Genomic DNA, 21,439 nt, shown 5'->3' on the forward strand with positions numbered 1-21,439 from the left:
TTCCTGTCATCATATTTTTCAGCCATGTTAACTGTTTAAAAGAAATGGACTGACCAGTGCATAATAATGTTTATTTATTTATTTATTTGTTTCATCAGGTTCATTCATTCTTTTATAATAATCTGTAATGACCTTATACTGAAGGCTACAATAATCTACTTGTGTCACACACAGCTCCTCGAGCTCAATCTTTATATGGGCTGTGATATTTACTGCTGGCCTAATTCCGTAAACAAGATCACTGAGCATAAGAAGCTAATGCGATCTGTTCATGTTCATTTATATTTAGCTTACCATATTCAACTTCATTTCCCAGCAGCAGGCGAATTGATTGGTCATCATTCCCCACGTGAAATCTCGCGATATGTGCTGTTTGACCCTGCCCTATGTCTCGCGCACTCGCAGCTCCATCGCTCAGTATATAAAGCAGGACAACGACGGAAGGAGGACGGCTGGGGAGTCGCAGCCCGGGATTGTAAATAAGACCGTCTAAACTGTGTTTTATTTACAAAAGTGATGCCGGCTGTTTTAGAGTACCGTTCCCAGTTGTTTTAAGTCGTTTTTCCTTATTTTTGGCTCTATTTCTCGCCTATTTCCGTGTGGTTTTACACTACGCGTATAATGGCGAGCTCGGCAAACTCGAACCCAGTGGTAAGGATCAATCTCTAAGGATTGTCAGCGGGGAAAATGGGGGTAAAGATTGTGGAAGCTGTCGGCAAGCTGGTTTTATTTATTACAGTAAAAGCTGAAGCAATCACTTCACTGTCATTTCAAATAAAACGAAGATTAAAGTTCAGTCAATCGATCATTTCACTAGTTTTTGGAACTAGATCACTCGCAGATAGAACCATCTGGTACGAGCAGTTACTAACGGTCGGAGAGAAGTTTCCGTCGAAACTGTTATTTTCTAATATTGAGGTAAAGCGTTAGTGATGGATATGCAATTTTAAACTGTAAATGACTGGTTCTTTGTCATGGTTGAAGCCTACAGCAGTTGCTTGATTGATGGTACTTTGAAGAGGGTTCTGGAAATTGGTGTAAATATTTGGTTTGCTGACGAGAATAAGGATTTACGGTCTTTGATGTTTGTGCTGTTACTTTGATGAACGTTAAAGGTGAACGCATTGCTTGTGGTTTATGAAATGAAAATAGAAGATACTTTATATTTCTAAGGTAGAATTGCTCGTAAAAGCGTATGTACGCAAAGCACCTTGCCTTAAACCACTGCATACGAATTTAGCTTGTTTTTATTTTGAAAAATTAAAGCATATCTTGATTAAATTCGTCAACGTTCAGTTTAACGCCTCATCATTGTCCACCATTCCACGACCAGAAGGCAGGGTAGTCGTCCCAAAACCACCACCTTACCCATCTCATAACAAATCTGTCCTTTCCCCCCCCGACAATTTTAATACGTAGTCACAAAGCTGAGCACTTCTAAGTTAAAACACCGAAAATATCCATGACATTCCGCCACATATTGTACAAAGTACGGGGCCGTCGAGCGCGCTGTTTGCCGCTCCGTAAAATGGCTTCCACGTCGCCCCTCGCTCCTGTTCTGGCCCTCCTCCTTTCTGCTGCCTGGTTTTATACAGCCATATTGGCTCTCTAATATAGACTGCCCGGGATGGGAAGGTGCTACTCGACGCTACGTCACCGGCTCTACATATAAACAGCAGACTGAGCTTTAAATAGTGGAGGAGCAGACAGGCCGAGGGGGAGGGAAGGAGAGACCGAGGTCCGTTGCTGCGGACTTTGGGGACAATGCTGCGCAGTGCGGTGGCCTGCGTGGCGGTCGCTTTAGGTGTACTATGTACGGTGTCTTCCGGTTCTGAAATCTGACTGTTGTATTGTTTTAAACGTTATTTTTTGCCGTTTTTGTTGTTCGCCCTGCTTGCATCGCCATGGTATCCCGAGGGATTCACTGTTTACCTCGTTTGCCGTGACAGACAGACGTACAGAACTGCCTCATATGGATTAGCATACCAACACAGGCTGCCGTGCATACATTGTACCATAAACCCTGGGATTATTTAGCGAGGACTAGTCTATCTTCCAAAGTACAACAGCTACATGCAATGTTAAACTAATCGCCATTTTGCACTGACAAATTTAATTTATTGTAACAGTTATGCATGCTGTTGGAGCAGCTGTGAAGCACTATTAAGTTAACTAATAGTCTCCTGCTAAACATATTTCAGCATACCACTTGCCATGTGAAAGTCAGCCTTTACTAGTGTGCAGTGATATATTTTCTAGCTCTGCTACAATACAGCAAAAGTCCATTAAGGTAATAAAACATGTTTTATGTCTACTTCTCAACAGCCTAAACTTTATAGGTCTGTGATTGAGGATGTGATCAGCGAGGTTCGAGAGCTGTTCCTGGACGAGGGAGTGGATGAGCAGGTGCTTCTGGAGCTAAAAACGGTAACATTACCCTCAATTTTCGTTCCTAAGGGGAAATGTCACTACAGTAGAGGTGTATAAGGGAGAGGCTTCACCCTCCTGTCCAGCAAAAAGTCATAATCCCCTTTAATATGTCAGTCAAGTTTCTCCTGACCTGCCCTAAAAAGTACTATTCCTAATCTCCATGAGGCTCTGCTTTTACTCTTTTCTCCCCAGCTTTTCTCACCCTCTAATGCTGCTATTGAGCCATGAATCATTTCTTGATTTTTTTTTCTCTCATCTAGCATTAAATCGGAATGTAAAAAATAAATCTTGCTTTAACATCATTTTTTTTCATACCTGCCAACATTCCTGTTTTTCCCAATTTTCTCCCTTGATTGTGGGCCATCTCCCGCCATCCTCTCGTCTTGTCATTTCTCCCTGGAAACTCCTGCAGTTGTCATGGTACTACTAGATATACCCCAGTTTATCAACACAAAATGGCTTAGCATACACACAGTCCATGTCAACATAAAATCTTTTCTCTTCTTGATTCGAGACGTAAGGTAAACTCTGTGGACAGGTCAGATGAGCGCTTCATCGAGGAGCAAGGTAAACAAGAATGACAGGAGAGGACAGCGCTCTGTTATCCTTTTTATCTCCACTCTTCTGTCTCTTTCCCTTCTCTGAATTATCATAATGGTTTACCTTGATGGCCATATAATATTCAGCACCCTAACATCTTGGTTACACCATATGATTTAAAACAGCAACATACTAAAGAAAGTTGAGGTAAAGTTCACACTGCCTGGATTTGCAGAAGCATCACAGATGACCAAAGTGGTGGTGTTTTAAACCCATTTTATGCATATATGAACAGTCTCACATGGAAAGAGAATGAGCATCACAAATTACCAAACCAAACATTTCCAGCTTTGCCAAGAATATAATGTGAATGTACACAAATGTTGATCTTCAATTCCCCTTTAAAGTTGAAATATTGATAATCAAAATTTTAATACTGCCAATCATCACAAACACACTATCCCCACTGTGAGCCTTGGTGGTGGCAGCATCATGCTGTGGGGATGCTTTTCGGCAGGCAAAAAGTCAATATCAGAAAGAAACACAATTTCATGACAAACAAGGCAAAATGCACCCCGGAAACATAAAATAAAGCGTTAAACCTCAAAATGGACGAACCCTCAAGGAAATTTTAAGTCCCAGCTGAAGTAATGTTTGTGTCCCCACCAAACTTGAAGACAAAAGCTAAACCTACACCTTTGTATAGCTGGAAGGGGAAGTGTTGCATCAAGATTTATGATGTATGATTTATTTATTGCAACAGTTTACATTTACAGTGTTAAATAAAAGTTGAAAATCTTTAATTTAAAGAGGTAAACCTGCTGATGGTTGTTTTCTACATGACAAATATGTCATCAAAAATGCACCCTGCTCTTGGAATTCCAACTCAAAGTCAGAGCAACCCCCAGTGCCCCAGTTACGAGCTCGTAGCAAGTATAACTCATTCAACTCAGTTGTAACATCTTCCCAGCTCTGACATCTGAGTTCCATGTAAGTGGAGTGCAGCATTTTGCATTTTTCCTGAAGTGGGCAGAGTTAACTCTGAGCTGGGACTTTGCTTTCACTTTAATCAGTGGTATGGTGCATCATACATTTAAATAAATTTTTGAGCTTATAATCGCCTGCTTTTATCGAGGCTTACGCATAAATGATATTTTTAAACTCAAGCACCCTCTGCAGTTCTCTGTGGTACCCTTAGGGGATCCAGCACCCCTATTTTAGAAACACTGCTGTTGACTGAAGAAGAACAGCCAGTGGTGCAAGATCCAGTTTCCATATGCTAGTCATATGAGGATGTCCCCACATGCAGTGTTAGTTGGATTTATCATCTGGAGAAATTTGGTTCACTTCAAAATCTATGCTATCTGGTTTACTTCAAAATCTATGCTATCTGTTTCACTTCAAAATCTATGCTATCCGGTTCACTTCAAAATCTGTGCTATCTGGGGAACAAAATGGACAAACAATGAATCAATGTCTTTCTAAAATATCGACAAATGTTGATTTTTATTGCTTCATTCTGTGCTGTGCTTCTCCCTGCCTTTAGCTATGGGAAAACAAACTGTTGCAGTCGAAGGCAGTGGAGGGCTTCCACACGGAGGAGCAGGTTGCCCTGCAGGCCGCTCAGCAGCAGCAGCAACAGCAGCAGCAGGTTCAGCAGGTCCAACAAGTCCAGCAAGTCACCCAGCCAGCACAGGCCCAGCAAGTCATCCTGCCTCCTCAGCAGCAGCAAGGTATTTAAGCTCTGGCACTGCCACACTGTGGTAATACAGATTAACTGAAAATATGGATAAGCCATATCATGAAAAAGTCTACTCAGTATTGAGATCTTCTCACTCCAAAATACAGCAACACAATTAAGAGCTGAAGTAGATTAAATGACTTGATCAAATCTGTATTTGATCTCTAAACATATCTGTTTTAATCCTCTTTTACTATGATGTGATTTGTACAACTGAGGTTTTTATGGTTTGACTTACACATTTGTCTTGACAGCTCCCCAGCAGCAAGTCATTGTTCAGGATTCAAAGATTCTTCAGCACATGAGTGCAACAGGGATGGTAAGCAGAACATGTTTATATAGAATCAACAGTGAGTCGTAGTTTGGAAATAAGTGCAGCAGTTCTACAGACAATGACTCTCTCCTCATGAGAAATTTAAAGTGACTTCTGCATACCCTGTATTTATTAGCATTTTCTTTGATAGATATTTATACTTATTTAAAGGTCCAATTGAGAAAAATGGTTATAAGTAGCTATTGAAGCTGTTGTTATTAAAGGCATACAAGAATAATCAGCCCCTGAATATATGTTTTGTATATGCACAAACAAATACATATAATAACAGGGCTAGCAGCAACGGCAGAAGTGATTCTAAATGTATCAGAAAAACCTCGAGTGAGACAAGGCGTGCAACAATGCCTCCTTTTTATAGGCCTAGAACAAGTACAAGTCCAAATTAATTTGAAAGTTTTATTTACATCAAATGTTCCTCAACCTTCCTGTTGACAACTTCACAGTGAATAGTTTACACTCAGCTCTACTTTATTCTTTCTCATTGATATTAAAATATCCCTCAACTGCAGACATCGCTCCAACTTTACATACCTGTTCAAAAAATAGGATGCTTGGGCCATACTGAAAAAATAATATGAAGTTATCAGCTTTTATAGTTGCTTGGTTACAAAAGATGCATTTTCTTTCCTTTTGTAGTGTCATTAAGGTGGTTTTAAGATAGCTATGTATGCTAACATAATCCTTCTTTAAAGTGTATATCATAAAGAAATCATGAAAACAATGTCTATAAATCCAGCAGCTGTAGACATGGAAATTTTACCTTCTAAAACTAGAGATAAGTAACTCTAGCGCTAACACAGTGCTGGCACCAATGCACCAGTACCAGCCGTTCCAAATTACAACAGATTTTGGTGCTTCATCTCAGTTCCCTGCCACCCTGATTCAACCCCCTACCACTCCAAACGAAAGGCATTCAGTTTTTATCTCTGCTCTTCTCTGGTGTTCCTACTGAGGACACAGTCACACTGACTGACACATTAACTCCTTTGAATGTCCCTGATGCTACGCCAGTACATTTATTTTGTTTATTTATGTTTTATTTGCATCTTTTCAAGATATTTCTCTGAATCATTATACCAAGACAGCTTTAATTTACCTGCTTAATCTTTTTTATAATCATTTTAATCTTGAAATATACATGCACAGAGCGACAATATGCTTACAATACATATGTCCAGTTTTCCTTTTTTTGAATTGAACTAAGGAGAAAAAAACCTTCCTAACCCCTCCCCAACAGAACAAAGGATACCTGCTTAATTTTGAAACACATTTTTCCCTTACACCTATCGATTCAGGTGCCATTCAGTTACTGGCACATTTAAAAAGTATCAATTTATCGCCAGTATTGGAAATACCCAAACAACACCTAACCCTATCTAAGACTTCAGTCATATTAGTTTTTCCCTTAGTTATTGTTTTAAACAAGGCTGATATCATTAAGAATCACCCCTTCTTAATTTTGATTGCTCAGCGAGGAAGAAGTGAGGATGCAAGGGTGTGTTCAAAAAGTTGAACTTTTTCAAATAAAGGTTCTGTGACAAAAAACGGGTAATATTGAGGACATGTAGTGCTCAGTACACAGAACGCTGAAAATGCTGGACTACTTTGGTTTTGCTTTGATAATGAGTGCTGCCAGAACAAAAAACTGCAGCTATGGACACAGGCCCTTAAAGCAGAAAACAACATGTGCACGCCTTTGCAAAGTGAGTTTAATAAAAACAAGAAAGACTCATTCATGGGACTAAGTTTAACAAACCAACGCCAGACTTCTTCCAGTACATACCTACATCCTGCCTGCAGATACTACAGTAAGCAAAACTATTAACAGTTTTCCTGTTTGGTCACAACTTTCCTGTTTTGCCCATAAGGCCAATGCCTGTCAGTCATATTTTATGACATTAGGACATTTGAAGGAAACTGCAACAATAAGGATCTTAACTGTTTCAGACTGGGTGCATGGCAGTCACGGAACAGCTTTAACATGAATGTGTCATTTTTTTGGGTGTGCATACAAGTGGTTTTAAACCTGCTTGCGTGTGCCACTATTTTAGTCCCCCAGTTTTCTTGGCCAAAACAGACAGGAAAATGATTACTATCTTATTTTAGCAGATATGCATCAGTAGAATATGTCAGTAGAATGCCATAGGTGAGATAAACACAATATGTGTACACTTGCATTTTGTGCTTTTCAAACTTGGTATCCAGGTTTGGCATTTCTCTAAAGAAACTCACCTCGTTATAAAATGCATGAAGTCATTTATAAAGAAAGGCAGGGCTGTGACAGCAGGGAGACATGGCAAACATACAACACACATGGATCTGTTAAGCTGTAATGGCATGATTCAGAGCTTCTGCAGCCGTCATGCACCTGAAACAGGCACCTTAAAAGGAAAACAGCATTTTAATTTATCTACAAACTTTTCACACATAACAACTGGTGTAGTAACAGACATGTTAAGAGGGTGAGAGGCACAGAAAGTAAAACTAAAGTAAGGAGGAGAGACTTTTTCCAGCGTTCTCTTGCAGTCTAGATAACAGTGCAATACAACTTCCTGTGTGCCTCACACATACACAGACATGCTTCTTCTCATTTTCCCTTAATGATGCGTCAACACTTCCCTTTCTTTAACAACACTTTAGATGTGCACGCCATCTGTTAATGTCAAGGCTTTCTTCTGTGTTGTGTTTTTTCATATAATTTTCAAGCACCCCTAAGCGTGTGAATTTATAACCTTTAATCATCAAACTTGGTTCATAAATTAATGAACGCAAAGACTTTTATCAGAATAGCCAGGAGAAAATTAATTTTATAACTGAAGTTCTGAAGATGTGCTGTTTTTCATTAACTTAATAAAAATCTCTCCAGAGAAATGTTCTTAACATAAATATCTGGTTTGTGTCTTTAAAACTCCAAAAGAGCTTTACAAATTAATTATATCAAAACTTCCACGATCTTGAACTCTTTCAGCCTTTTGCTTGGGGATGTTTAGATCAGGTTTAGTTAACAGACATCCCGTTGATAAGTGATCTAGCCTCTTTAAAGTGTGTTTCCCCCTTTTCTCCTCTAGAGTGCAGCAGCAACTGCAGCAACCCTCGCTTTGCCCACAGGAGTCACCCCATACCAACAGCTTATCACCAGCCAAGGTGAAACACTTGCACAGCATAATCAATGGATCAGATTACTTAGGACCAATACTTCCATTTTACCTTCATTTTTTTTAGATTCCCTAATTAGTTGTGGAGGATGCATGTACTTTCACAGCACTCATGTCTCCTCTGTTTGTGATTTCTCAGGTCAGATTCTTCAGGTGGTGCGTGCTCCTAATGGGGCTCAGTACATCATCCAGCCCCAGCAGCAGATCCTCCTGCAGCAGCAGATGCAACCTGGTGGTGTGCAGCCCCCCGTCATACAGCAGGTACAAATCATTACACAGGAACAAAAAGATGGATAAACAGAGACAATATCTTAAGAAAGTGAAGTTGAATGTGATCAGATCAGCAAAAAGTGCCTTGTTTAATTTGTTGAAGAATGAAAGTTAACAGCTGATGTATGTAAAGAGTCCTAATTGTATTTATTCCATAACATTTATGCAAATTACTTGCACGAATAACAATAGCACATGTAAGAAAGAAGATGCAGCTTTGTTGTAAAATGTAAGCTATTCTTGTGAACTCTGTCCAGGTTCTAGCTCCTCTGCAGGGAGGCCTTCCCCAGCAAACAGGAGTCATCATCCAGCCGCAGCAGATTGTTTTAGCTTCAGGAAAACAAGTGCAAGGCAATGCACAGGTAAGCACTTCCACTCTAACTTCATTACTCATTTAACTGCTTCTCCCTGCAAGTTTTTCATGCAGCTTTAGCATTCACGGGTTTTTGCACTTTTTTTTTTTCCCTGCCAGGTGATGCAGGCAGCAGGTATGGCACAGCAGCCCGGACAAGCAACAACAGCAGCTCTGGTGCAGCAGCTTCAGCAGGCCCAGGGTGCAGCTGCACCACAGGCCCCAGCTCAGCCACAGGCCCAGCAGCAAGCCCAGCCTCAGGCTCAGGCTCAGCCTCAAACCCAGCAGCCGCCCATGATGCTGCAGGTGGATGGCGCGGGGGACACCTCCTCAGAAGAGGATGAGGATGAGGAGGAGGAGTACGATGAAGATGACGAGGAGGAGAAGGACAAGGATGGGGGAGAGGATGGGCAGGTTGAAGAGGTGAGCAACAGATTAATAACAGCGAAAATTAATCAAATAATGACAAAGAAAATTGACTGACAGGCAGATGAACAGCAGTGAAAATAATTGACCTCTTTTAGTTGATCAGTGGTTGAAACGTTTTTTTCTGGGCAAAAAAAAAAAAAAAAATACAGTGCAACATGTTACCTACCGTTAACAAATGCATGGAATCATGTATTCTTCAGGTAATCAGTAGGGATTATTTACAAGTTGATGTTTAGCCTTAATCTAACACTTGATGTTTCAACATTGAACGGACTGTATGTAGAACAGTACGCAATTAACTTGTTGGTTTGCTGTCTTAACCAGGAGCCTTTGAACAGTGGAGATGATGTGAGTGATGAAGAGGACCAGGAGCTGTTTGATACAGAGAATGTAGTAGTGTGCCAGTATGATAAGGTAAGGAATTGTTAAAAGCGAGACAAACTCAACCTACTCTTCTTAACTTGCAAAATATCTGATTTTTTTTCACAACAGAGCATGTATTTAGCATCTATAACTCAGGAACTATATTTCTGGTTATAACCCAATGGCCAAATTAAACAAGAGCCATTGCACATCAGTGTTAGCACAGCGCGTGTAAGAGTTGTGCCCCTCACTAGTTGGTACCAGATTTGCTAGTCTATTTATCTAATGATAGAGATTTTATTAATTCGGGCCTGCGACGCCTAATATTTAATTTGAACTGCAATCCAGCCACCCACCACTAGCAAGGGCTATTACTTAATTTAAAGACTACTACAATAATGTTCACTATCAGGATGTAAACTAGGGTGGTGCATTATTTTTAAATTATCCAATAGTCAGCAACTTAAAAAAACTGGACAAATTATGCAACTTTTATTCCATTGTACTTTTAAAACATTATATTCCTGATTCCAGGTCATAGTGCAGTACCATGGCCAGATGGTAATCATAGAGTTTCTAAATCCTGTTTTTTAACTGCCATTTGATAACAAAAGAAGTTTAACTTATTAGTGTTGTTTGTCATAACTTTAGTGATAGACTTTAGAGATGCCAGGATTCTGACTGTCTTTTAACCAAGCGGCAATCTCCGGTCCTAAAAAATGAAGCTAATGCAGAAGTGCAAAAAAATGCAATACAACGAGTGTCCACTGGAGGCTGGCTGCAGGAACAACGGACGTCCTGTTTGGACACCTGTTAAACAGACGGTTTTTACACCAGAATTAACTGGTTTACAGCCTGGTTCAGAAAACCAAATGTGTCTCATTAACTAATGCCTTCATATGCTCTCACTGTATGAGGAGTGAATTTTTTTTGTACTACAATGGTTTAGATTATATTTAGGAAAAACCTCACTGCACACTGATTGGTGTGTCTCATTTGATTGACAGACAGCTTGACAGGCAGAAGCTACGTTTCTGTCAACCAGAATTCTAGCTAGCTAGCTGACAGGAAGTCGCGCTTAGTGGGCCAACCGTTAGGTTGATCCAAAGTGTCGTTGAGACCACGATTTCAATATGGAAGCCGCCGTGGATTGGCTTCAAGCTGTTTGAGTCCGCCTATTGTAAGCAGACGGCTGATGTCACACAGGGTTTGTCCAATTCTTTCTACAGTCTATGCTTTTAACCTACGAAACAATATATCTGCTTGTAGGTGTTCACACATGCTTTAGTTTAACATTATATGCCAATATCGGCCCTGTTGACAACATCGCCCATTAGCGAAATCATGAAGCATGAACAGATGTCAGCTAACAATGTTCATCTGTGGTTGCCAGTTTTATGCTGGTATCTGGTATATCTAGCTTCTGAATCAACTAAGTGATTTTTTTATAGGACAGAAAAAGGGATCTGTTAAACTCTGATCTGGTTACATGGTCAAATATGAGGAAATGTTGGCTAGGGGTGTTATACCAAAATAAGTGATTCAAAAAGCATCCGAATCTGCTGAATCCTTAAACGTCTAACCTTGAGTAGCAGATGTATACACCCATTTCCTTTTTTTTCCACTGGTGAACCCATCTTGCAAAGCTCCCGTCTGAACTGTTTGGGCCCGGTTAGAAAGTGACAGGACCAATCAGCGTCGAGGGGCAATACTTTCAGGTGTGGCTGAGTCATGACGTAAGCAAGCAGCAACAAGGGGCTGGTGCAATTATGACAGAAGACATTAGCGTGGATGCTGCTAAAGTGCCAGTTTTATCAGAACTTGACAACATTTCTTTGTTAAAAGAAGAACAAGGAACTGCATTGAGTTGTTTTCTTTTCAAAAACGACAAAAGTCGTGCACTGACATGTCTAGAGTCGCCATGGTTCATGTTATGCAGTTTTATATTGAGTTTATTCTTCGGTAGCGGCTACGTCAGGTGTTTTATTGCTCTGATTGGCCCATAAAGATGTGACAGACAGAACGTTCATCCAGTCACCCTCCCAATCGCTGTCTATGAGAGGTTTCCTGGTGTGTCAGGTTATTAAACATTGGTATCAGACCTCATTTTATTGCTTAGATTGCCTATTTTACCTATTTTTACTGTTGTCAAATAAGATGGTTTGTTTCTCTAACAAAAATTTACAGGATAGAATGCGAAGCCTGTAAGCCTGTAATGGTAGATACCATTACCTATTGTACAATAAACATAATGTACAAACTTGGATGTAGATCCTGACCCATCAGTGAAAGAACAGATTGTCTTTAATGATTGCCAGTGACTTTCCCTTTAAATGCACATCTTTAATATAAACCACACAGTGGCCTGATAGTATCTTGTAGGCCCACTCAGCAAACCAATTTTCTTACCGTTTACCTGCAAACACTGTGTTCCCATGCTTAGTCCTGTTGAAAAAAGATTGCTTAGTTTTGAGTGTTTTCTAGGTTTGGATGAGTCGACTACCTCAAATTTAAATGAGCCTTTTCATCAGCTTTGATTATCGTCGCCTAGGAATGCAACAAAGCTGCAAAATTTGTTAAAGCATGTGTCTGGCTGAGTGTTGTGCATGAAAGAGTTAAAGACATTAGCGTGTCCCACTGTAAGATGAAACAGTGTCCATCTGTCCCTAACGCCCACACTGTTCATTTCCTCTCTTTATTGTGCAGATTCACAGAAGTAAGAACAAATGGAAATTCCACCTGAAGGACGGGATCATGAATCTGAATGGGAGAGACTTTGTCTTCTCCAAAGCCATTGGGGATGCCGAATGGTGAAGAAAAAAACAAAAAACAGACAAAGTGACAGCAGGAGCAGGAACTCTGTAACTCCTTCTATCCGGTCAACAGACTCTTCAGTACCCTTCCATATCCTGTGACTGGATTCATTTCAGGAAATCTTTTCTGAGTCTGTGAGAACTCTGGTAAACCCAAAGGACTGTGAGGTACCGTGAAAAAAAAAAAAAAAACAGGGTGTCGTCAAAAACACTCCACCGGCCTTGCAGGCTGAGAAACCTACAAGGAAGGGGAAGTCCTGTGAGCAGAGTGTTCTTGTGATTTTTGTTTTTTCAGGCTTCTCTTACCTTTTTTCCTGAGAGAATTCAAATGTTTGAAAAGTAAGCATTTCACATCGTACAGGTGTAGTGGACCAGGGCGACCCGACCTGCCCTGTTGCAGGAGGCCGGACGTCATTCATTAGGACCCTGTAGATGAATAACACCTTCACGATGCACTGTAGTCGGTTGACTGGATTGACATGCGTCTACATTTAAGTCTAAACTTAGTGCCACCAGTCGAGATCGCTGCCTTTAGAACGGCCAGAATCACCTTTTGGCTTCTTAGTTTTTGTTCTTGGATTGTCTTGAGTCATGTTCATGTCAAAGGTGCTCCAGAGTGTTTTATGTAGTTTAATAACCTGTTCTGTTTTAAACATTTTTAATCATGTTTGGTGTAGGGTTAAGACAAAGAAGGTAAAGTAACATTAATCCTAAAATAATTACTAATTGTCTGAAGGCATTTTTTTTAACCTTTGGAGAGTGCTGTATCCAAAAATACCATTTGATTTCCTAATCGGCTTCTCTGGAGCTTCATTCCATCTTTTTCCCAAAATGTAACAAAAAAAGGAAGATCCAACACTGAACTCATTAATGAATTGTACAAAAATGTCTCAAAGTTTATCCTGTTGGTGTATCTTCTTTGCTCTTATTTTAGTTCTCTGCAGCCGTCTGAAGATTTGCACTGTCAGTTTATCAATGTGTTGTGAAATCAGTCAGTTGCGTTAATCAATAGCCACAGAGTGCTCTGTTCTGTTCGTGTGCGAGAGTGAGTGATTGTTCTCGTGTGTATGGTTGCGTGTGTTCTCACAGCTTTTTTTGTGAATGTTATAGTTTAATTTCTTGCACACCCCATAATCTCAAAAATAGAGATTTCCTTCTCTTCTTTTCAGTTGGGGAAAGATGAAGTCCCCCCAGTTTTTTTTTTTAATTTATTCCTAAAAGTTAACAACATGCTCTATTTTTTTGAGAAGTTGGAAAGCCGCACCAAACTGTGCTCTTATAATCAAATAAGTGTTCCTTTATTTTCTGTTGGCTGGACAAAGCGACTTTCTGCTGTGTTCCAAATCATTTCGTCCACCATATGTTCTCCTGTGCTTTCATTTTATTCATAACTTTTAAATGAAAATATTTTCTATCGAAGTGAGTTGAACTCGGGGCCCGTGTGTTTCTCTGCAGTTTGTTTTTAGTGCCCCTGTTGCAGCAATTTGAAATAAAGTACGTGTTTTTGACTGTTGTGTCAATTTGGTTTGATCTAGAGAGTAGATTTTCCACAGCTGAACCTTGTTTGTTATATCCTCACGTAAATCACCTTAGTGGAATCGAATTATTATCCAGAATTTGTTTCATGCACAGTTAACAAAGCTGCAATATAAAAAATGTCACCTTTAATTTCTAAAACAAGACCTAAAAGTGCCAAGGAAAGTTTTCAACACAGATTAAGTAAAGCATGTTTGCAAGATAAACTCAAATCAAAAGGGCAGCATTCAGTAGCTCTTCAAACTAATCTCAACTCAGTTTCCTCATGAACTTGTCTGTCTTATTGTTGAATGTTGCGTGTGCCTTTAAACTTTATTTTAGTTTCCTTATTCTCAAAAACCATAGATGAGTTTATAAAAGGATGGCTACAAGAAATATATCCCTGATTGAATAATTTTGTCATGGTTGCTGTTCACATATAAAAGAAAATGTAATGTTCATATACATTCAAGTTTTTGATTAAAATATAAGTTTGACAGAAAATTCACAAGGCTGTGCTTTGAATGCATTGAGTTGTATTAGGAAAATAATGGAGATTATACCTTTTTTTCTGTTTTAGAAGCACTTTTTAGAATATTTTTGGGTGTCTTGCCTTTATTTTGACGGGGCAGCTGAAAAGACAGGAAACAAATGGGGAGGAGACATGCACTACACAGCGCTGAGACCGGGAATCGATTCCAGGACCAGTGCACTGAGGACTGTTGCCTCTGTAGATGGGTGCCTGCTCTACCACTAATCAATCTTTGTATAATGCCAATTCATAACCAAGGTTATCTCAAGACACATTACAAATAGGGCAGGTCTAGACCGTACTCTCTGTTGTTGCCTATATAATAGACCAGTGTTAATCATTAATATTATAATAAAGACCAGCCTTAATCACCATGAGCACAGCACTAGCAGGACTTAGCCTTGTTACAGTGGCAGCATAAACTCTCCCTTACTATAGGGCTGGACTGTATAGTCTTTATTTTGATATTAATGATTAACCCCGGTCCATTATAGGCCACAACAGAGAATGCTTAGACCTGCCCTCTTTGTAAAGTGTCTTGGATAAAAAGTGGTGTAATACAAAGAAAGACTGAGATTGACTGTCCAGCTGACCAGGCTTATGTTGACAGCTCTCTTGTGAAGCTGCATTGGGGTTTGAAATGACTAGAAAGATCGGTAGGGGTGGGAGAAAAGCAGGAAGACGAGAGGGACAAGAGAAACAACAAAACAAAAATGGAAACCAAAATTATAGCGGTTGTGGCCATGAACGTATCTCCCATTTTGTAGAAAATTGATATGAATTTATTGAGGATGGTAGCAATATAAAGAAAATAAGCTGAATGAGCAGAAATGGCTGTGATTGATAGAAAACAGAACAATTCAGAATTAGCAATAGCAGCTAGGATGGTATAGAGTGAAATATTAATAAATACAGCAGTGAAGTAGTACTCCTCTTGGCTTAGTTGGTTTAGCTCTACCAACTGAGGTAAACCAGCAACCATCAGTAGTACTGTTGACCCAAATGTTTAGAAATTCAGCAATCTCTCCACTACTGTTATGCAGATATTGAGATAACACTTTATTGATCTGCAGAGGAGAGATTCTGGCATAGCAGCAGCAGGTATATACAGTTGCAAGAAAAAGTATGTGAACCCTTTGAGATTTCTTGGATTTCTGCATAAATTGGTCATTAAATGTGTTCTGATCTTCATCTAAGTCACAACAATAGACAAACACAGTCTGCTTAAACTAATACTGCACAAAAAATGATATGTTTCTATGTTATTATTGAACAAAACATGTAAACATTCACAGTGCAGGGTGGAAAAAGTATGTGAACCTTTGGATTCAATAACTGGTTCACCCTCCTTTGGCAGCAATAACCTCAACCAAACATTTCCTGTAGTTGCAGATCAGACCTGCACAATGGTCAGGAGGAATTTTGGACCATTCCTCCTGACAAAACTGTTTCAGCTCAGCAATATTCTTGAGATGTCTTGTCTGGTGTGAATCGCTCTCTTGAGGTCATGCCACAGCATCTCAATCGAGTTGAGGTCAGGACTCTGACTGGGCCACTCTAGAAGGCGTATTTTCTTCTGTTGAAGCCATTCTGTTGTCGATTTACTTCTATGCCTTGGGTCGTTGTCCTGTTGCATCACCCATCCTCTGTTGAACTTCAGTTGGTGAACAGATGGTCTTAAGTTTTCCAGCAAAATGTCTTGATAAACTTGGGAATTCATTTTTCCGTCAATGACAGCAATCCGTCCAGGCCCTGAGGCAGCAAAGCAGCCCCAAACCATGATGGCCCCTTCACCATATTTCACGGTTGGGATGAGGTTTTGATGTTGGTGTGCTGTGCCTTTTTTTCTCCACACATAGTGTTGTGTGTTCCTTCCAAACTTAGTTTTGGTTTCATCTGTCCACAGAATATTTTGCCAGTAGTGCTGTGGAACATCCAGGTGCTCTTCTGCAAACTTCAAACATGCAGCAATGTTTTGTTTTGGACAGCAGTGGCTTCCTCCGTGGTGTCCTCCCATAAACTCCATTTCTTGTTTAATGTTTTACTTATTGTAGATTTGTCAACACAAATGTTAGCATGTGCCAGAGACTTCTGTAAGTCTTTATCTGACACTCTAGGATTCTTCTTCACCTCATTGAGCATTCTGTGCTGTGCTCTTGCAGTCATCTTTACAGGACGACCACACCTAGGGAGAGTAGCAACAGTGCTGAACTTTCTCCATTTGTAGACAGTCTGTCTTACCGTGGACACATGAACATCAAGGCTTTTAGATACTTTTGTAACCTTTTCCAGCTTCATGCAAGCCAACAATTCTTGATCGTAGGTCTTCTGAGAGCTCTTTTGTGCGAGGCATGGTTCACATCAGGCAATGCCTCTTGAGAACAGCAAACTCAAAACTGGTGTGTATGTTTTTTTATAGGGCAGGGCAGCTTTAGCCAACACATCCAATCTCATCACATTGATTGGACTCCAGGTTGGCTGACTCCTGGCTCCAATTAGCTCTTGGAGAAGTCATTAGCCTAGGGGTTCACATACTTTTTCCACCCTGCACTGTGAATGTTTACATGTTTTGTTCAATAAAAACATGAAAACATATCATTTTTTTGTGGTATTAGTTTAAGCAGACAGTGTTTGTCTACTGTTGTGACTTAGATGAAGATCAGAGCACATTTTATGACCAATTTATGCAGAAATCCAAGAACTCCCAAAGGGTTCACATACTTTTTCCTGCAACTGTACAATTAACATTCTGTGCAGTCAGCAGCAATTAAAGAATTAAAGATTTCTTTTTTCTTACTATTGCAATCGTAAGCTAGCTTTCTATATAACCAAGCCAGCTGATCTGTTCTGCTTGCTAAATGCCTTGTCTTGTGGGCTATACTTTAATTGAAATTCAAACTTTAAACTAGCTGTCTTAAACTATAATTTTTAACATATTTGCTAACTGCTAATACAGAAGTACCTCCTGTGGTACACAGAGCCATCGTTGAGGCTCACTTCCTTACTACATCTACCAAAACATGGACGTGTGAGACCCAGAATCAGCCCCAGTCTGTCTTCAATTCCACTTTCGAGCCTTGTAATCCAGTGTCTGGACGGCTGTCAGGGTATTCACAGCATGGGCGTTCTCTTCGCCTTTTCTCTAATTCCAACCCAAACTGATTCAATCCCTGTGTATTTCCTCACAGGTAATTATAAGATAAAGGTGTGGTGCTGTCTGAGATTAAAGCTGAAGCAGAATCTACACTGAGATTTTTGCCCCTGATTGTAAATGGATTTGAGGCAGGCTGTCACTTCTACAACATATCAGGCTTCACAAAGACGTATTCAGCCCTGAACAGACCTAGTGCGGGAGGAATGTATCCCTGGCTGCTCCAGATGAAGTGGGCCCTGTTGCTACTTCTGGGCACTCAGACATAAGCGTCTGAGCTGCTGCTGAATGAGGCTTATAATGAGGCCCTGGAGATGTCCAGCTAAGGCTATATGGCTTTCTCTGCTTACAGCTAACTGATGGTGACTGCCAATCAGCTGAATGGTCAAATAAGAGTTTGGAGGCTTCAGTAGCCAGGCCTTTTGGCAGTGCTGTGTTACTGTAGACTCAAAATGTCAAACTGTTTTGGACAAAGAGGCTCCATCCAGATTTAAAAGTGATTCCTCATTTCCTATTTTCCTTCATTGTCTCAGAGTTTTTAGAGTATCCAATAGGAAATATAGTAAGTGTTGATGAGAAAGGATGTTATTAAGCCACACGTCTTGGTTTAAATATACTAATTTAATCAGGATTTTGTGTTCAAGATGTAAACAAGATATTTTTCCATCTGCTGATGTGCTTAGCCAACCCACAGCTTTTATTTCAGCTTCTGTTGTAGGCTTTCCCCCCCACATTATTTGAAGTAGATAAGGTAAGTGATGGATGAATTCAAGTATCTTCGTCTGTTACAAGGTCCTGATATTGTGCATGCTGGACACAAAAGCTCCACAGGTTGCTGATTGATTCAAAATGGGGGTGTGGTCAGTATTCCTGGCTACCATTACACCAATAAGACAAAATAACACCCCAAGCAACTCTGACAAAGGTTACTGAAAAGTATAAATCAGGGGATGGATGTAAAAACATTTCTAAGCAACTGACCATCCCTGGAGTTCGGATAAATCCATCATCAAGAAATGTGAGGAATATTGGTCACACGTAAATCTGTCTAAATCAGGCTGTCCTCACACACTGAGTGATCGTGCAAGAAGGAAACTAGTGAGAGAGACCACCAAGACACCTATGACTATTCTGAAGGACTTACAAGCTTCATCAGCTGAGATGGGAAAGACTCTGCATAAAGAACTATTGCCCAGGTTCTTCACCAGTCAAAGCTTTATGGGAGGGTGACAAAGAGAAAGCCACTGAAGAACACCCAGATTAAAACTTAACTAGAGTTAACTAAAAGGCATGTGGGAGACTCCATGTTCAAGTGGAAGAAAGTTTGTTGGTCTGTTGAGACCAAAATGGTGCTTTTTGCCATCAGACAAGACACCAAACACTGCACACCACTACAAACACACCATCTCCACTGTGAAGCATGGTGGTGGCAGCATCATGTTGTGGGGATGCTTCTAAGCAACCGGCCCTGGACAGTTTGTGAAGGTAGGTGGTGGTTAAAATGAATGCAGCACAATATAAGATAAACCTGGAGGACAAGCTTTTTCAGTCTGCTTGAGAGAGAGAGATTTATTTTCCGGTGAGACAATGGTCCACAGCACACAGAAGCTACACAGAAATGGTTTAAGGACAACAAGGTGAAAGTTCTGGAGTGGCAGAGTCAAAGCCCAGACCTCAGTCCAAAAGAGAATTTGTCGCTTGGCTTGAAAAGTGATGTTCACACCAAATCCCTGTGCAACCTGACAAGGTTTGAGCAGTTTCGCAAAGAAGAATTGAGTAAAATTGAGTGCAGTGAGTAAAACGGAAATGTTGATTTCTCTGCTGAACTGTGGTAACCAGTGGAATTTAAAAAAAAAAACCAAAAAAGCATATCTGTTATTTGGTGCCTTCTAAGCAAACATGGAAACATGCAAAAATCCAAGATAGCTGCATCCGGGGAGGAGACCCTCCCTATGTATGAATAAAAGGCTTATTCCGAGTTCATTTAAAAAAAAATAGCAATTTTTTTGTATCTAGGTGATTTAACACCAATTTAGATAGTCCTGCTTATAAATATTATATATCATTTTTACCAGGTTTGTTCTGCTAAATGCTGCTTGGCTAAATATGGCACACTGCACCTTTAAAGGCTTTTTAAGATCACTTTTATTTTATCTTCAAAGTTTTTGTTTCAGAAGTGAAAATTTGGAGACAAAAATATTAGGAAACAGTAAAAATACAAAGGCAGATTTAAGTGGAAAAAATGTAGAAATGCGTCCCTTTAGTCTTTATCATTCTGCAGGCATAAAAATTATGGAATAAATAAGTCTATTCTCTCAGGATATTTTTGACTCTACCATTTTGGTAGGATCCCATATTTTGTCACACTTAAGTGTCTTTACTTTATTTCATACAATAAATAAAAACCCACTGTCCTCATATGAGACTACAGTTTTTCTAAACTACTTGTTTTAGACACAGTGTTTCATTATTATACTTATCTGGTCCTAATAATTCCAGCTAAGTAGGAGTTATCAAAAATGCAAAACAAATAAAAGCTCAGGTCTCATGAGGTTAATTTGGATTTGGGGTTTTAAATGAATACTTTTATGTTTGCACATTTTCTCCTTGTCTGAACCCTGTAGTTAAATTTTTAAACAGCCTTTGGCCTTAGAATTATCTGATTCAAGGCTTGGACAGCTTAAGTCCAAGTGTTGAGTCAACACAAATACTGTGAAGCAATCTGGATGTGACTAGGCATCTTTGGCAGAGTTCATCAGTTCAAACAGAACAAATATTATCTTTCTAAAGCAAACAAATACTTAGCACTGCTCAGTTGCTTCAGGCACAAACATCTTTTGCTAACTATTGGGAAGTTGTAGCAAGAACAGAGCTCTGCAAGCATCAGTGCCCAAGTAATTAGCCACTAATTGCTACTGGGAAAGTTGGCACTCTTAAGTGACTGAAATACTTTATTTTTAGGCCTTTAGCCAGGTTTTCCTCCAATGCGTATTTAATGAACAATATGGCATTCTGATTAAGTCATTTTGGTTGTGTGCCATGCACTACACCTGTGTAATGCCAATGAGCTGGGCCAGAAATCCACACAAATATATGAAGCAGAGTAGGATTTTAACATCCAACAGCTCTTGCCCTGTTTCCATGGATCATGGTGAGATGGCTGGTGGCTGTAGGAAATATAAATCCCTTACCTTTAATTTTATCATAAAAAGAGAAGGGGGACTCAGAACAACACAAGGAGATGTTTTCACTGACATGGGCTTTTTGTTTCGCTCTAGTTGTCATTCAAGAGAGGAGTGTGATTTTTCAAGAGCCTACTGGTCCATGCAGTACCGTAAGTAATGACCTCACAAATGCAGGGATGTTATATTTCCAAGAACAAGACCTTAATGGATACTTGTCCACTTTGACCTTCTCAGACCGCCAGAGGCTTTTGAAATCCTCCTAATGGAAACTGCAGCTCATCTATTTGGACCTTCTCATGATTTTTTCCCACCGTATTTGACTCGAGCAACCTTATCTGGTGTTAGCGAGGTGCATCGTCTGGTCCTGCCCTGCTTATTTAAAGAACAGCTCAGGGATGGGTTTATTTGAAATACTGAGAAAGGAATGATGAGGCAGGCCTGAGAAGAAGCTACATGAAGAATGTGAAAACAAATCCAGCCCTTGTCTCTATCAGTTTGTTCAGCCTCTCCTGACTGTTGGTAAGATTGCAAACTATGTGAATACAACTCACAGCTCTCTGATATTCAGTGTGATGATCCTGTTGGCGCTAAGACAACACTTGACTGTTTCATGAGTTCTAAGTGGAGAT

At 39.9% G+C, this 21,439-nt stretch overlaps 1 protein-coding gene across 3 annotated transcripts; it reads left to right on the forward strand.

Annotated features, from left to right (window-relative positions):
* The first annotated feature begins 435 nt into the window (after positions 1-435).
* gtf2a1 (general transcription factor IIA, 1) lies at positions 436-13,935 on the forward strand. Of its 3 annotated transcripts, XM_041805446.1 has the most exons (12): positions 1,663-1,813; positions 2,326-2,427; positions 2,843-2,850; positions 2,945-2,997; positions 4,517-4,703; positions 4,966-5,030; positions 8,114-8,189; positions 8,340-8,461; positions 8,728-8,832; positions 8,943-9,245; positions 9,576-9,665; positions 12,321-13,935. In XM_041805446.1, exons 4-12 carry the CDS (start codon positions 2,974-2,976, stop codon positions 12,426-12,428), a joined length of 1,080 nt encoding a protein of 359 aa, XP_041661380.1. In that variant the 5' UTR covers positions 1,663-1,813; positions 2,326-2,427; positions 2,843-2,850; positions 2,945-2,973; the 3' UTR covers positions 12,429-13,935. The 3 variants fall into 3 exon arrangements, with proteins under 3 accessions (XP_041661379.1, XP_041661380.1, XP_041661381.1); XM_041805447.1 differs by lacking the exon at positions 2,843-2,850; XM_041805445.1 differs by lacking the exons at positions 1,663-1,813; positions 2,843-2,850; positions 2,945-2,997 and adding an exon at positions 436-651.
* The last annotated feature ends 7,504 nt before the right edge of the window (positions 13,936-21,439 follow it).

Source organism: Cheilinus undulatus, linkage group 14, assembly GCF_018320785.1.
Source record: "Cheilinus undulatus linkage group 14, ASM1832078v1, whole genome shotgun sequence".
Classification (NCBI taxonomy): domain Eukaryota; kingdom Metazoa; phylum Chordata; class Actinopteri; order Labriformes; family Labridae; genus Cheilinus; species Cheilinus undulatus.